General features: G+C 44.7%; 1 protein-coding gene and 1 long non-coding RNA gene across 2 annotated transcripts; one reads left to right on the forward strand and one right to left on the reverse strand.

Annotated features, from left to right (window-relative positions):
• Positions 1-8,664: 8,664 nt before the first annotated feature.
• On the forward strand, positions 8,665-12,001 carry LOC125527471. The gene is made up of 3 exons (XR_007292125.1): positions 8,665-9,480; positions 10,417-11,022; positions 11,689-12,001. It is a non-coding gene; the product is annotated as an uncharacterized LOC125527471 (long non-coding RNA).
• A 3,331-nt stretch (positions 12,002-15,332) lies between these two features.
• Positions 15,333-16,730, reverse strand: LOC125527472. Its single transcript, XM_048691978.1, has 2 exons — positions 15,989-16,730; positions 15,333-15,815 (listed from the first exon to the last, which is right to left on the reverse strand). The coding sequence occupies exon 1, from the start codon at positions 16,649-16,651 to the stop codon at positions 16,022-16,024; it is 630 nt and encodes a 209-aa protein (XP_048547935.1). The 5' UTR covers positions 16,652-16,730; the 3' UTR covers positions 15,333-15,815; positions 15,989-16,021.
• Positions 16,731-17,188: the final 458 nt, after the last annotated feature.

A 17,188-nucleotide genomic window follows, 5' to 3' on the forward strand; every position in this document is an offset into this window, starting at 1 on the left:
AAGAGAGGTACCTGAGATTGCAGATTTCAGGGACTTGGTGATTTTCACTAAGTCTGGGATATTTTAGTTCATGATGCTATATGTCCAGCTTGTTTCCTAGTGATCCGTGCCTCTTTTGAGGATGATCAGTAAGCGAGTTTTTATATTTATGTTATGCTCTATCCATCCATGTCTTTGTTTGCATTTGTGGAGTGCTCTAGGTTGACTCAATCGAGCTCAACTTTTGCTTCGTTGTTAATCTGGGCAGATCGTCAACTCGTTTGCGATTTTGCCGATGCTACCGTTAGTGTTCCATGCATGCCATGCCTTTGTTCTTGCCATGTGTAGCTAGCATATTATGTCTTCTTTCTGGATATATGTTTGCCTTGCCATGACTTGCACAGTAGTGAGTGCATCGAGCTCGTCTATATGCCTTCGCGAGTTATAATTTCAGCATGTCTCAGTTTTCACTAAGTCTGAAAACTGATTGTGTTCGAGCTATGTTCGTGAGCTCGGTAGGGTATTTTGTGAACCCTTTTGACCCCAGGTCACTTTGGGTATTTTGTTAAGCTTGTTGAGTACCTCCATGCCATGTTCTTACTTGTCATGTTCAGGTTATCTATCATGTTGTTTTGCTGCTCCGAAGAGGGCTTCGTGATCTGAAATTTCAGGCTAGTGTTAATTTCACCAAGTCTGGAATCTGTTTTGCATATTCATTTTTGCCATGCTTGTTTGAACCCCTTAATGGATGAATTTGCCTATGGCTCAGTGCTAGTGTTTTGTTAACCATCTTTTGTACATCACTGCCATGTATTTTGTTTTCATGTTTGGTGGCTGTAGCATGTTCATTTCGTTGCGTTTAGATGCCTACTTGCTGTAAATCGCAGACCGGTGTCATATCGTAAAACGCTTGCCATTTCCAAACCGTAGCTCCGATTCCAATGATCTTTATATCGTTTTCAAGCGATTTCATCCCCTATATCCAGTGGCACACTTGGTTTTCCAAGTTGAGGTCAGGTTCATGCATTCCCTGTCATATCTTGCATTTTGCATCCCGCATCGCATCCCGCATAGCATGTCATCATTTCATCATATTGCTTGGTCTTGCTCGTGGTTGATTGTATCCTTGTTGCTTGTTTGTCTTGTTGGGTAGAGCCGGGAGACGAGTTCGCTACCGAGGAGCCCGTTGAGTTTGCTTGTGAGGATCCAGTCAGCTTTGACAACTGTGCAGGCAAGATGATCATACCCTCGAAATCACTACTATCTTTGCTATGCTAGTTTGCTCGCTCTTTTACTTTGCCACTGCTACGATGCCTACCACTTGCTTGTCAGCCTCCCAATTGCATGATTGAGCCTCTAACCTACCATTGTCCTAGCAAACCGTTGATTGGCTATGTTACCGCTTTGCTCAGCCCCTCTTATAGCGTTGCTAGTTGCAGGTGAAGATTGGAGCCGTTCCTATTGGAACATCTTTTATTTGTTTGTTGGGATATCATTATATTGCTATGTTATCTTAATGCATCTATATACTTGGTAAAGGGTGGAAGGCTCGGCCTCTCGCCTAGTGTTTTGTTCCACTCTTGCCGCCCTAGTTTCCGTCATATCGGTGTTATGTTCCCGGATTTTGCGTTCCTTACGCGGTTGGGTTATAATGGGAACCCCTTGATAGTTCGCCTTGATTAAAGCTTTTCCAGCAATGCCCAACCTTGGTCTTACCGTTTGCCACCTAGCCTTTTTCCTTTCCCTTGGGTTCTGCAGACTCAAGGGTCATCTTATTTTAACCCCCCCCCCCGGGCCAGTGCTCCTCTGAGTGTTGGTCCAAACTAGAGTCCTGTACAGCGCCCCCTCGGGGAAACTCGAGGTTTGGTTTTAGTTGTATGGAGCGCTCATCTGAGTGTGCCCTGAGAAAGAGATATGTGCAGCTCCTATCGGGATTTGTCGGCACATTCGGGCGGTGTTGCTGGTCTTGTTTTAACCTATCGAAGTGTCTTGAGTTACCGAGATACCGAGTCTGATCGGAACGTCTTGGGAGGAGGTCTTTTCCTTCGTTGACCGTGAGAGCTTGTCATGGGCTAAGTTGGGACTCCCCTGCAGGGATTGAACTTTCGAAAGCCTTGCCCGCGGTTATGGGCAGATGGGAATTTGTTAATGTCCGGTTGTAGACAACTTGAATCTTAATTATTTAAAATGAATCAACTGTGTGTGTTGCCGTGATGGCCTCTTCTCGGCGGAGTCCGAGAAGTGGACACGGTGTTGGAGTAATGCTTGCGCAGGTCGTTCCTCTAGACTCTCGCTCGCGCCTTGCCTCCTTTTCTCGCTCTCTTTTGCGTATAAGTTAGCCACCACATATGCTAGTCGCTTGCTGCAGCTCCACATACTTGCCTTATCCTTCCTATAAGCTTAAATAGTCTTGATCGCGTGGGTGTGAGATTGTTGAGTCCCCGTGGCTCACAGATACTACAACTCCAGATGCAGGTCCAGGTGATTCCGCTCCAGGTGACGAGTACGAGCTCAAGTGGGAGTTCGATGAGGACTCTCGGCGTTATTATGTTTCCTTTCCCGACGATCAGTAGTGGTGCCTAGTTGGGGTTATCGATTCAGGGCCTTGTCGCATGTTGGGGGTCTTTTCTATTTTGGCGCCGTAGTCGGGCCATGAGTGATTTGTATGATGGATGTTATTTGTGTACTCTGATGTGACGTGGCGAGTGTAAGCCGACTATGTTATCTTCCCCTTTTATTATGTATTACATGGGATGTTGTAATGATTGCCTGACTTGCGACATTGCTTTCAATGCGGTTATGTCTCTAAGTCGTGCCTCGACACGTGGGAGCTATAGCCGCATCGAGGGCGTTACATCCCCCCGACCTTCAACTCCAACTCTATATATTTGGTTTCGGGGAGAAAAAAATCAGAGAGAAAGATTCATCGCGGCCCCCCTGGCCTTCATCTTTTGCAAGGATTTTTTATTATTTATAAAAAGTTGTTCCGTGAAGTTTCAGGTCATTCTGAGAAATTTTGTTTCTGCACATAAATAACACCATGGCAATTCTGCTGAAAACAACGTCAGTCTGGGTTAGTTCCATTCAAATTATGCAAGTTAGAGTCCAAAACAAGGGCAAAAGTGTTTGGAAAAGTAGATACGACGGAGACGTATCAGGGATCGATCGCTCATTTTGGTTAGACCGAAACGTTACAGAAAGGAAGCAGAGAGTTTGCATTGCCAACTCGGTGGGACCGATCGCTTATCTCGGTTAGACCGAAACGTCACGAAGGGAAACAGAGAGTTTACAACCCCATCTCGGTGAGACCGAGATCCCTATCGGTAGACCGAACTGATTATGGTTTCTGGCAGTGGCTATGCCAAATGTACTCGGTGGCGCCGGATAGATCAAATCGGTGGGGCCGAGTTTGACTTTAGGTTTATGACATATGTGGAAATGAGAAAGTGATTGGGGGCTTTGGAGCATATCACTAAGCACTTTGAGCAAGTAGACCATTAAGCAACACTTCATCCCCTTTTAACAGTATTGGCTTTCCTATATATGGACTCAATGTGATCTTGGATCACTAAAATAGAAATGAAGAGTGTCTTGAGCTTTTGCCAATCTTCTGTCCTTAGCATCTAGAAGGGGTTCCACATCCTCTTGTCCATGCCACGCCTTTGTTGAACTTTCTGAAATATACTAGATAAAAATATTAATCCAACAAGAGATATGTTGAAATTAATTACCAAAATCACTCAGGGAGCACTTGTGCTTTCAACCTTGCAATGACACATCTAAATAGGACATGGTTGCAAGTTCCATCTTGGCCACACCTCGTGGACAGGACGACAAGTTCCATCACCCCACCTTGTGTTTTCGTCTTAAAAAATTCACTATATAGCTAGGGATCCTATGGAGAATTGTCGCGAAGGTTCCATCCTTCAAAAAATCTTGTCGTCCCCGTTGGTTAACCTCACCCCATCTAGCTTGTTATGGAGGAGGTCCCAAGCCGCCACTTCAAAGGGCCCAAACAATTACTGGAACAACGGAGTGCATATGTCGTCCACTCTGACCTCCACGACTCTTGCACTTGTATTGTGCGTAATGACAAAGAGTTGTCGGAATTTGTCTCTAAGGGCCCCCTCTGCTATCCCATGTCCGAGCCAAAAGTGGGCAAGCTGCCCTATTTTCTCTTCGAATTTGATAGGCGGCAAGCCTTCCCTATCCCGAAGCTAATTATTTAGATCATTGCTCTCTATGTATGCATCGTCGAATTACATAGCGAGTGAAGTGGGTTTGATTATTTTTCGGTCGTTGCAGCTTGTCTTTTCTAAACATGCGGAATTTGTTATTCATTATATTTATATGTGTAATTAGAAAAAAAAAAAAAGGACCAACGCACGGGCATTATACTAGTAGAGATTAGGAGTGGAGATCAACGAACAAAAAACCAAAGCAACCTGGGAGAATCGTCAACTGCTTGCGGCCACGGGTATTTCCTATTTGCCGCTCGTTGCATCGAAATGTTGACACAACACACATGCCAACGACATGACCGGAGGATCTGGGCCGACCCACTTAGCCAACCGGTTTTGGGAACCTTCTAGATGGTTCCCAGAACTGGGTTTTTCTGTTTATTTTCTTCTACTGGCTTTTTGGGGGTTTTCTATGTCTTTTTCTCTTTTTTTCTTTTCTTTATCTATTCTTTTTCTTTTTCGTTTATTATTTTTCCTTCTTTCTTTTTCAAGTGCGATTTTATTTTCAAGATTTTTTAAAAATTCAAATATCAAGAAATGCTCTTGTTAAAAAAACAGATTAAAAAATGTTCGTAGTTTCAAATTTTGTTCATAATTTGAATAAATGTTCCCTTTTCAAATATTTGTAATTCCAAAAATGTTCGAAAATTCCGCAAAATATCACATTTTAAAATTTTGTTCACAACTTCCAAAAAAGTTCTGAATTTCGTAATTTTTTCATGTTTTCAGAAAAAATTGGAGTTTCAAAATTTTGTTCATGTTTACAAAAATTATTCGCAATTTCAAAATTTGTTTGTCTTTTCAAGAAAGTTTATTGTTTAATTTCTTTTGTTTTTCTAATAATTGTTTGGAATTTTTAAATTTGTTTGTATTTTGAATAAAAATGGTGTTTCAAATTTTGTTCATGTTTTCAAAAATTGTTCACACTTTCAAAAAAGTGTTCAGAATTTCAAAATTTATTCATGTTTCTAAAATGTTGAGACTTTCAAAAAAATCTTGTTTTCCAAAAGTTGTTCGGAATTTCTAAATTTGTTCATGTTTTCAAAGAAGGTTTGAGTTTCAAATTTTGTTCGTGTTTGGATTTTTCGGAATTTAAAGTTTCTGTTCTCATTTTTCACTATATCTTCATAATTCCAAAAAGCTGTTCCAAGTTTTAAAAGATTGTTCGCATTTTGAAACGAAATTGGAATTTAAGAAATTGTTTGTGTTTTTTAAAACATTGAGTAATGGTCATTTACGCTGCTACAGTTTGTCCTTTAGAGTTGGTGCTACTCATTTTACATCCGTGTATACAGTTCGGCTGGCTAGCGCGGTACCGACCACAACAGAACGTCTGGAGATTGAATTCCAGGTTGCGCATTCTTTCTATTTCTGATTTTTTGCGCCCAACCAATCACTAAGAGTTTTACTCCAGTGGGCCGGCCAGTTGCGCGCGCTCTGTGCGAAGAGGCGTCTGTTTGCCGCATAATGCGGTAAATAGGAGGTCCCGCGGCCGCGTGCGTATCCAGCCTCAACGAACCGCCGAAGGCCTGTTTTGGTATGGGCGGCCACGTTTATGTAGCTGGGCCGGCCACATTATTGCAGAGTCCAAACCTAACATGACCCCCTTCTTTTATATCGGAGAAAACCTAGATGTGATCTGACCTCTCCCACAGCGGCGGCCGGCGGCTGGAGGTCTGGATCGGAGCGGCGGCTCGGTTGAGCAAAGAGGCGGCGCTCGAGGTACATCCCCCCCCCCCCCCCCCCCCCCCCCCCCCCCCCACCCCCCCCCCCCCCCCCCCGACCCCACACACACACCTCCTCCTCCCTCTCCCTCTTCCCCCGCCTGGTCCCCGATGTGGGTGCTGTGGATGTGAGCGCCGGCGGCGGGGAACAGGGGTACTACGGAGGCGGGTCATGGAGGCGCCGGCGGCTCCCGTCCCCCTCTCTCGTTTTCTGCAAATTGTTATGGACAGTGAAGCTCGATTCAATTCTGTTCTTTTGCTGCGAGTTAATTACACAAAACCACAACTTCAGGTTAACTTATAACACTTTACCACAACTTTTGAGTTTTTAAATAAAAAACCACAACTTCAAGTCAATTTATAACACTTTACCACAACTTTTGAGTTTCTTTAACACAAAACCACAACTTCTGAACTAATTCTCAACATTGAGCCCAAATCTATCGGTCAACTTCTTTTAATAGCCAATCTGATTGATTGGGCCCACATGTTAGGACCTAAGTTGGAAAAAGGTGGCATGTGCGCATCTCCTATGTGGCCTACCATTTCCTCCTCTTGCCATCCCGTACCGGCGCTATCAACTCCACCTACGCATTGAGCAGGGAGCTGGTTGTTGGTGGGGTGGTCGAAATTCTGCGACAGGATGATCACTCCGAGCATCCTTGAAGGCGAGGTTCCTAGTGTCGCAAAGCCGCACCCGTCCGGACTATGGCATGGTCAGGCGGGGCACGCGAACTAGACAGAGAGGTCTTGGGGAGCTGCAGGTGAACGCATCGTCGAGGATACGATGATGTCGTATGCAGACTGCTATGTTACACATATCCAGTCAGCGCCACGTAGGAGGGAACTTGCTACCTAGAGCCTGACATATGGGCCAAATCATTCAGATTGGCTATTAAAGTAGTTGACCGATAGATTTTGGCTCAATGTTGAGAATTAGTTCAGAAGTTATGGCTTTGTATTAAAAAACTCAAAAGTTGCGGTAAGTGTTATAAGTTGCCCCGAAGTTGTGGTTTTGTGTTAAAAAACTCAAAACGTTGTGGTAAAGTATTAGAAGTTATCCTGAAGTTGTGGTTTTGTGTAATTAACTCTTTTGCTGCTCCTCTTTGTGCCAGATCTGATGCATCTCTCGCTTTCTCTGCAGTTAACACGGAGGAGCACAAGGCAGCCCCTGCAGTCCGTTTCTCCCTCAGAAATCACCAGCATCTGGCAGTCCGTTTCTCCCTCAGAAATCACCAGCATCTGGCAGTCCGTTTCTCCCTCAGAAATCACCAGCATCTGGCAGTCCGTTTCTCCCTCAGAAATCACCAGCATCTGGCAGTCCGTTTCTCCCTCAGAAATCACCAGCATCTGGCAGTCCGTTTCTCCCTCAGAAATCACCAGCATCTGGCAGTCCGTTTCTCCCTCAGAAATCACCAGCATCTGGCAGTCCGTTTCTCCCTCAGAAATCACCAGCATCTGGCAGTCCGTTTCTCCCTCAGAAATCACCAGCATCTGGCAGTCCGTTTCTCCCTCAGAAATCACCAGCATCTGGCAGTCCGTTTCTCCCTCAGAAATCACCAGCATCTGGCAGTCCGTTTCTCCCTCAGAAATCCAAGGTATAACCCTACTGCACATACAACTGTTTCTGTTGTACTTTTCTATGAATTGATCGTGCATATAGGATCATATATTTGATTGTGCATACGAGAGCATATGTGTGATTGTGTATGGATAGTGAGCATGTGTTTGTTTGTGTATGAACAGTGGGGATATATTGGAGTGTGCGCTATTTCAAGTTATATGTCTGAGCAGGCTGTCTTGTTTTTATGCCTCACTTGATGATGGAATCGGCTGTTCAGTCTAGAAAAGGATAAATAAGTGAACATGTATGTTATGGGCCAATAGATGAGAAGGATAGGATGAGAAGTGAGTACCTAGAGAATAAAGTATATAGAGGGATGAAACAACCTGTGTGAACATGACCTTTCTTTCTATTTTGTCAACTTTTTAGGGACCGCAAGTTGCTTGAAGACACTATTCATTTGTCCATTGAACAAAATTTTGTTGTAGCTTGATGCATTATTCACGATTGGGTTATAAATGTCGGGATAGATGAACTGTGTATGAACTATGAAGTAACTTAACTATCAAATGTGGAAATGTGTACAAAAGAATAGGTAAATTGTTTAACTAATTTATTAAATGAAGGCAGTAGGTACTGGATGTTACACAAATTGCATCCATTGTCATTCAATACACAAATTTCTTCACTCTAGTTTCTTGACTTCTCGCTCTGCTTAGCTAAGGTTAGGAAAATCTTTTGTAGTTTGTGGTTGCCTAGCTACATTTACAGTTCCCTAAATAATAGTTTATTTTGTTACACGCTGTCATGTGTATTAGCAACCATGAATAGTACTTTACTAGTTTTTTGTATATGTAAGTGCCTTCTAGTAACCAGTGTAGTCCACATCTTTTAAGTGAAAATGGGCGCTGCCCCCCCCCCCCTCCCTCCCTTCTCTCTTGATTAGCGCAAGTTGTTATGGACAGTGAAACTCGATTCAATTCTGTTCTTTTGCTGCTCCTCTTTGTGTCAGATCTGATGCATCTCTCCCTTTCTATGCAGTTAACACGGAAGAGCACAAGGCAGCCTCTGCAGTCCGTTTCTCCCTCAGAAATCAGCATCTGGCAGTCCATTTATCCGAAAAAATCCAAGGTATAACCCTACTGCACATACAACTGGTTCTGGTGTGCTTTTCTATGGATTGATCGTGCATATAGGAGCATATAATGTTTGTGAATACGAGATCCTATGTGTGATTGTGTATGGACAGTGGCATGTATTTGTTTGTGTATGAACAGTGGGATATATTTGAGTGTGTGCTATTTCAAGTTATATGTACCGTATGAACTCTGAGCAGGTGTCATGTTTTTGTTCAATTTTGCATGGTAGATAGACAAGAAGCGAAAGAAGCTAATTGTTGCGATTGTGTCATATATGCATATCTTGATGGCATTGGCTGCAGATCAGTAGGCACAGTAGATGAGAAGGATAGGATGAGTAGTAGGAAAGAATATGGAAATGGTTTACTAATTTATTAAATGAAAGCAGTACGTACTGCCAACGATTACGAGTCGAACGACTAGTCTAGACTAGTCGCTCGACTAGTCTATGAGTCGCAAACTGGCTGTCGACTCGGTTTCTCGTGTAGACTACTTGTATGAGTCGAGCCAGTCATCGACTAGTCGACGACTAGTCCAGACTAGTCGACATGTTCGAGTCGAACGACTCAAAAAACTGGGGGAGTATAAATACGATGCCTCATCCCACGGGAGACCTAATCCTTTCTTTCCCCTCCTCACCTGGACGCGCCGCCGGCTGCTGGACGTGCCCGTCGAGCCCTCCTCGTGCCGCCGGCCGCTGTACTCCCGCCGCCGCGGATCTGAAGCTCCACCGTCGCCGGCCCCATGTCGCGGATCTGAAGCTCCACCGTCGCCTTCGTCTCGCGCCCCTCCTCGCGCCGCCGGCCCCTCGTGCTCTTCTCCTCTTCAGGCAGGTGAGCCTCAGTGCTGCTCTGCCTCGCTGCTGGACTGCTGGTGCTGCTCTGCCTTGCCCCTCCTTTCTCCTCCTCTTTCTTCTTGGCTTGCCGCTGCTGTTGCTCTGCTTCGCTGCTGGACTGCTGGTGCTGCTCTGCTCGCAGATAGACTGCTGGTGCTGCTGTGCTTGCTGCTAGTTGCTGGTGCTGCTCTGCCTCAGTGACTCCACTTTGCTTGTTTCAATTGTATACTGTACTTGTATACTTATATAGTGTAATACTATGTACTACTACTAGGTATTATTAGTTATGTACTGTAAGTTCAGTGCTACAGTACCATGTCGACTAGTCTAGCACTACTACTGTAAGTCTATGAGTCTCAACCTTGGAACGACTCGTAAACATTGGGTACTGCATGATACGCAAATTGCATCCATTGTCATTCAATACACAAATTTCTTCACTCTAGTTTTTGGTCATTTGGCTCTGCTTAGCTAAGTTTAGCAAATTCTTTTGTAGTTGTAGTTGCCTAGCTACAATTTACAGTTTCCTAGATAATAGTTTATTTTTATTATACTCTGTCATGTGGGTTAGCAACCATGGATAGTAGTTTACTAGTTCTTATGTAAGTGCCCTGTAATACTTCTTGTAACTAGGATGGTCCTCATCTTTTAATTGAAAATATGAGACCATGATGCACATCTATTATGTGTTTGAAAGTTGTGACCATGTAAATGCAATGACTGAATTTAAAAGGTGTAGGCAGCTTTAGATACATGATGTTATTGCCTGGTTTTGGGAATATTCAAGCACATAGTGAGCACATAAAAAAGTTCTTACTGAAACAAGCCGTGAGGTTGAAGATCTACTTGTTTTGGTTCTTACAAAAGTTGCAATTAAGTTTATAGCTAGTGTCTTTTGTCTGTTTTAAATTGATCGTTGTTATTATTGGTGCAGATCAGTAGTCACAATGCCGCAATCAAATGAAATCTTACCTGGCCTACTAGCTGCGAAAGCTATTGCAGCACGCCATCAGATCCGTGAGGTCATTGATGGCGTAGCACAGTTTGTGACCGAAGTCGGGCTTCGGCAATGTGCCATTCGAGAATACAACGCCCATCACATCACCGGCGACGAATCTGGTTACTGGATGGCTGAGCTTGAGTGGGTGTACCGAGAAATGGTGCCCGTGTATGCATCTGTTCAAGGAATGTTCCTTGTGCGTGATCCTCAGTTTGCAGCTGTGCTGGGAAACGAGCAGGAAATACAGTTGAGAAACATTCTGATAGATGCCAATTATACAGTTCACTCGATCAACCGTTTGTTCTTGGTGATGGGGAGCAGCGCATCATTGTTTCAGTATATTGTGAATAATTGCTCGCTTTTGGATCCAGTAGCTCATCAGGAGGCAGAAACCGTATTAAGCGAGGTCACTAATATCGGTCGCCTCATACAAGCTTTTGCAGGCAATCTCCAGTTCCATTTGGAGGTTGTTGCAAATATTTGCAATGCGGGCATGTTGGTTCCACCCGTGCACCAGGACTAGTCGAATTATAGGCCAAGGTATTGAACTAATGAATCCATTTCATGCCTGTGTTAAATTGATGCATGATTTCTTTTGCTTTATGTATGAGCTGTCCCTCTTTAGTTTGGTAAATGTTCATATTGTGTGTAGTAGTTTCATACTATATTGGAAGTAACCTGAATTTACTCATTATTTGGAAGTAAGTGGGGTATGTGTCTGGCATGGGTTGATGGGATATACTCCATCTGTCCCATGATATAAGACATTATTACATCCAATATATTCACATATTGGATATAATAATGTCTTGTATTATATGGGATGGAGGGAGTACTTTAGATGTAGATCATGACTTAGCTGACAGTCACTTAAAATATATGCTTTCCATTGCTGAAGACAGTAACTATGTATACTGTTCTGCACATCAAGCTTATCAGTACTCGTTATCTGCATTTGACGAGGACTGTGGGTCAAAATTAGCCCATGACACAGGAATTACAGAAACTGTCGCTTGTGTGTGTTTGTTCTGAAATTATTTTATTATCCCTGCTCTTACAACAGTTTTAGGATTGCGTGTTTGGTTAATACCTTTATTTACTCTTGTAGGGTTGTAGTTGTTACATTAGATAGAAGTATAATGATGTCGCTTGATGTATGCTTGCTTCAGCTCTGCTGTCGGTTCTTATGGCGTTTTGTTCCTGCAGGCCTGCAGGATAACAGAGAAAGGCAAAGGCAGGCTTTCATTTGAAGCAAATGTGAGGTTTTGGTAGAGTAGATGGCTATGTGGTCGGTGGTAGTAAAACGAATGGTGGAATTGTTGTTATAAGTGTTTTACCTCCTTGCGGGTCTATCTGCAGATAACATGTTTTGCAGTAGTCTTATCTTGAGACCTTTGACTTGATGCAGTATCTGCAGATAACATGTATTGTAGTAGTCTTATTTTGAATGGCGTTGAGGCATTACATCAGCTTGCCGGGTGGATGTTAAACTGGTTATCTTGTTGGGTACATGTTCTTATTTCCTTGTGTGCCTGTGATATTTTGTTGAGCAATGCATCTATAGAAGATGTAGATGCAAAAATTACGAACTTTTGCATCTCTGAGGTCTAAAATCGCATCTCTAACTGATGATGTAGATGCAAAAAAAAAATTTACTTCACCTGCTCCGTGTTGTAAAATAAAATATCTAGAGATGCAAATTTGCATCTTCACATCCCAGTTATGTAAAAATGATGTCATGCTCCAACTGCCAACCGTCATTTCTAGTTGTTCACCCACGCGTGTCTTCTTCCTCCCTCCACTTGCCGCGCTGCACTGTTGCGTCTGCCCTCCCACCACCCTTCGGGTGTCTTTTTGCTATTCCTTCGTCGCCGTCCATTGTTGCTCGTGACCAAACCGGCCAAATTGTGCCGCACAGTCGTTGCCCCGATTCGAGCGCCGTGCAACCGCCGCCGCCACCATGCCGCCGAAGAAGGCCCTGAAGAGCAAGACGGGGTTCTTCCGAAGTGTGGACGAAGTTGTCCGGCAACTTCGACGTTGACTTCTACGAGGGTCGCCACTTTTGGCTCGGCAAGTACCCCATTGTCGACGAGGCCGCACGTGCGTATGATGTCGCAGCATGGCGTGCCACAAGGCCAAGGACGGAGCTCAATTTCCCGACGATTGAGACCTGGGCGGATGCGGAGTTTCTCGTGCCAGAGAATTTCCGGATGGAGAAGATGACGAAGAAGAGGAATAAGAAGCCGGCCATTCGCGTTGCACCCGGCGATGGCGACGATGGCGAGGTTCGCGCGGGAGCATCCGGAGTACCTCCAGGCTGAGCCCGAGTTCTATTGGAAGCGCGTGGATGAGCAGAAGAAGAAGGGGGTGAAGAAAGAGGACGAGACCGGCCCCTCGACGGTGATCCCCGTTGAGTTGGACTCGTCGGACTGTGATGACTCAGAGGAGGAGGACGAGGGGTGCGACGACCCGAGAAATGATGAGTTCTGGGAGCAGTTCAGGAGATCCGATGAAGAGTAGTTTCATCTTCGATGTAGTTCAAGTAGTTGTTTGAACTAGTAGTAGTCGTTGGAGTAGTAGTAATTTAAACTATGTTTATTATGTTTTAATTAGAACTATGTTTAATTATGTTTTAAATTAGAACTATGTTTGAGTTATGTTTCAAATGAAGTAGTAGTTGAATTTGCTATGTTTGAATTATGTTTGAAATGAAGTAGTAGTTCAGCTAGTTCTACATCTTCATATACACCATCTCTTGGATTAGGAATTTATATCACCACATAATAAATATACATCTTCTCTTGGAGTTGGCTCTTTTTAAAAAAATGTAAAAAAACACTTTTTGGTGATGTAAATTATACAACACCCACTTTTATCATCAAATTTGCATCATCTGTTGAGGATGCTCTTACGATGTTGACCATAGATAAGTATGGAACACAACAATGGTTACTGCTACTCATAATAACGAGCTTGAAGAGGTAACAAACAAACCGGACTAGACCGACTCTGATACAGCAATGCGTTGCAATATTGCTGCCATGAGGACTATTACTACTAGCTACTATGTTTTTTTTTAAACCAAGGCAAAAGACTTGCCTCATTCATTAGTTAACAGAGGAAGAATTCAGTTATAAACATAGCAATGGCTCCACAACATAGCCCATCACAAGAAAGAGAACCACACGACAATACAAGGAAGACTACTCTCGGGGCATGATGATGCTTAGGTGCCTAGATCCCGCGGTGATCTATAGCTTGGCCTCATTTTGTATAAGCTTGAGGATGTAGAATGGAGGTGTCAACTTGTTCTTGAACACTCTAGCGTTTATCTTGTTCCAGATAATCCAACAGACAAACATGGCGAGTAGGGCTTGAATTTTAACTCGAAACTCACGAGCTAAATGAGTAGCTCTTGTCTCGGCTCGACTCGACTCGAAAGTTGGTGGCCAAAGAAAGGAAGTTAAAAGCATAGGAGAGTAGACTTGCACTTGAGGAGGAGAGGATTCATGATGCCAAGAAGGCCGAAGAATGTGCTATCATGTTAATGGATCCAACCACAATGGATGAAACCACAAGAAAGTATTGGGAGCTCACTCGTGGGGAGATAGATCTTGACCCAAGTGGAAGCCTCTCTTCAGAATGGTGGTGGTGATGGTACCGTCCGAGAGGATGGTGGTGGCGGTGATGTTTTCTTCGGCGACCATCTCGTTTGAGTTCGTGCATGCCATTGGTTGGCTCGATCCACAACATATAGTTTTTTTTTGTTTGCGGTGGTTTTGGATCAAACATTTGTGTTTGAACTTTGAAGTGACGCCTTTTGGATGAACTATGCATGTTTTATTTGAAAATCACGATGATGATACATATGTTATGACGGTTATGTTATGCATATTTTAGTTTCAATGTTTTTATAATATATAGTGAAATGTTTGAAGTTCATGCGGCTAGAACACAAAATCAACTTTTTTTTACTCCACTAAAGTTTAGGGGATCAGCTAGGTGCGGCCACCTATAGAGGAGAAAAAATTTACTCATCTAATTAATTAACTTTACTCGTCCGGATCGTCCATTAACTTTTAGGGGATAGGTTAGAGTTGCCCTAACACTAACAGTTTGGATATAGCTATGTGCTTAGGTGCGACTTGAAAAGGAAATTGCCTGACCCTGATACTATTTTCAAGGGACTGGCACATAGCTATGCCCTTTTCAGTCAAGCATGAACATGGCATTTTTGTTTTCTTCAACTCTGCCGTTGGTTCTCATGGCATTTTCTTTGTGCAGGGCATCAAAGAAACTGCTTTGGAGAAGTCGTGTTAGTAGCAATCAGAGGCTGGGTTCATTTGAAGCAATAATAAATTCACAAGGTTTTGGTAGAATAGGTGGGTGGGGTTGATAGTAGTGAAATTGTGTGGGTGTTTTACCCTCGTACGGACCGGTTTCTACTATATAAGTATGTTGATGCGAAACAATATTGAAGTGCATCGAGTCATTAGCTAGCAGCATTGCCAATAAACATGTTTGGAACAATCTTAAACTGCGTTGAGGCGGTAACATGTTTGGAACAATATATCTTGCACGGCGTTTTAAAATCAGCATTGCGTCAGAGGTGGGTCTTTGTCATTTTATTTTATTTCATTTTGGCCAGAAATTAAATTGCCCGATGGATGTTAATTAACCTGGCAGTTGGCCTATTGCGACCCACCGATAAAGCAGCAGGAATCTTGTTTCAAAAAAAAGATAAAGCAGCAGGAATGCGGAGGCAGTAGCATACGTATATGCAGATTCTTCTCAAATAATAATAAAAAAAATAGAAAAAACCGTATATGCAGATAATGAAAGACAGCGATAGTTACTAGTCATAATAATCGACTGAAACTGGAGTGGTAATGACTCTGATACACCAACGCACTACAAGCAACAGCTGCTGCAACAACTAGTACTAGTATGCGTTGACCGACCACCACCACAACTGACCATAGCTACCAGTACTAGCTTGAACTTGAAGAGCTAACAAACAAACAAACAAACAAACAAACAAACAAACAAACCGGACTAGACTGACTCTGATACAATGCTGCCACCACCACCATCACCAGGAGGATTACTACCACTACTACTAGTACGCTGTTGACACGGAGATAACTAGTATAGACCGACGGCAGGGCTGCTGTATGTCGCAATCAATGCAACTAGCAAGCCTTGTCGATTCGATCGCACAAACGAAAACTGCAACTAATTCATTCTTTCCTGGACTGGAGCAGTAGGTAGCTAGCTCTCCGCTCGTCCCTCCGGCCGGCCCTGATGCTTCCGACGATCACCGCACCTGCTGCCTACACACAACAAAACATGAGTGTTACTAGAAATAGGGATGAATGCATGAACTGAGAGATTAAGGCGAGATTAGAGAGAGAGAGAGAGAGAGAGATGAATGCATCAACTGAGAGATTAAGGCAAGATGAGAGAGCGAGAGAGAGAGATGAATGAATGCATCAACGGCCCGTACCTCTGCTTGGACCGGAGGAGGGGCTTGCATGTCTTAGGCGGGCAAGTAGAGGCGGACGCCGGCCGCGATGCTCATCACCACGCATCGCATGTGGAGGCTCAGTGCGGTGTGCTGAGCCACCATCATCTCCGTGTAGGTGGTGACCTCCTCCAGGTGCTCATTGATGCTGCCCCAGACCTCGTCGGGGTTGGTCGCCCCGGCCTCCACCGCGTCCAACAGCGTCAGCGCCGCGTTGACCCTTCCGGACATGCTCTCTGATGTGTTGCGGAGGATCCCATTGCTGATCTCCGCCTGCGACATGCATTGATCTCCCACATGGAAAAATGGCGGCAGGTCGGGCGCGGCCGCCGGCACCATCGGCGCCCCCACCGCCGTGCGGAACATGCGCCGCAGCTTGCGCATCTGCAAGCCTTCGCTCATGAAGTGACACAAGAGCGGCGTCAGGTGCTGAACCGTCGACGTGAGCTCGGCCCTGGTACCGGCGACGTTCCTGGCCTGCGCGTTGGCGCGGACGGCGACCGCGATGTTTCCCAGCTCGCGCGCGGCCTCCTCCGTCCACTGGTCGTTCCTGTTGTCCAGGCTCGTCGACTCGTCCAGCACGGCGTTGAGCAGGGTAGCGGGGCTTGGGTGGGGGAGGTGGGGCTGGTTCCCTGCGGCGGCCATCTCGATCTACCTAGCCTGCCTCTACCTGCGCGTGCGGGTGGAATGGGTGTGTTGGTTCTTGGCTATACCAGCTAGCAGAGCTACTGTAAAATGGATGGACACAAACCTTGTGTATGCCTGCTTCTATATATAGACGAGGTGGATGGATTTGGCCGTCAAAAGCATTTGAACGAGGCTTTATTACCATATATCTACTGGCCCGGCCGGCTAGTATGTACACCACCACGTACGCCACACTTGTTGCTTTCGCACGTCTTGTGCATGCATGCCAACACAAAATAAAATAAAAAAGACACTACTTTCTCCTAGCAACAAATTTGTACATGTAAGAGCACCTCTCAAACCCGCCTCACCACCCGGTCATGATTTTTTGACCCAGACAGGCCCTTCAAACGGTCCTCAAATGTTCAGGTTGACCGACACCCCTCATATCCAACCCGAATATGGGGCGGATATGGGGGCGCCCAAGCGCGCCGGGCACGTCCACCCCGTTGGCCTGACGGCGTGGCCCCACACGGACTCACCGGGAAACCAGAT

Source organism: Triticum urartu, unplaced genomic scaffold, assembly GCF_003073215.2.
Source record: "Triticum urartu cultivar G1812 unplaced genomic scaffold, Tu2.1 TuUngrouped_contig_400, whole genome shotgun sequence".
Taxonomy (NCBI): Eukaryota; Viridiplantae; Streptophyta; class Magnoliopsida; order Poales; family Poaceae; genus Triticum; species Triticum urartu.

What these genes read in the sequence shown, in the direction of transcription:
- LOC125527472 (XM_048691978.1), bottom strand. Translation starts at nt 16,651, where the DNA reads ATGGCCGCCGCAGGGAACCAGCCCCACCTCCCCCACCCAAGCCCCGCT.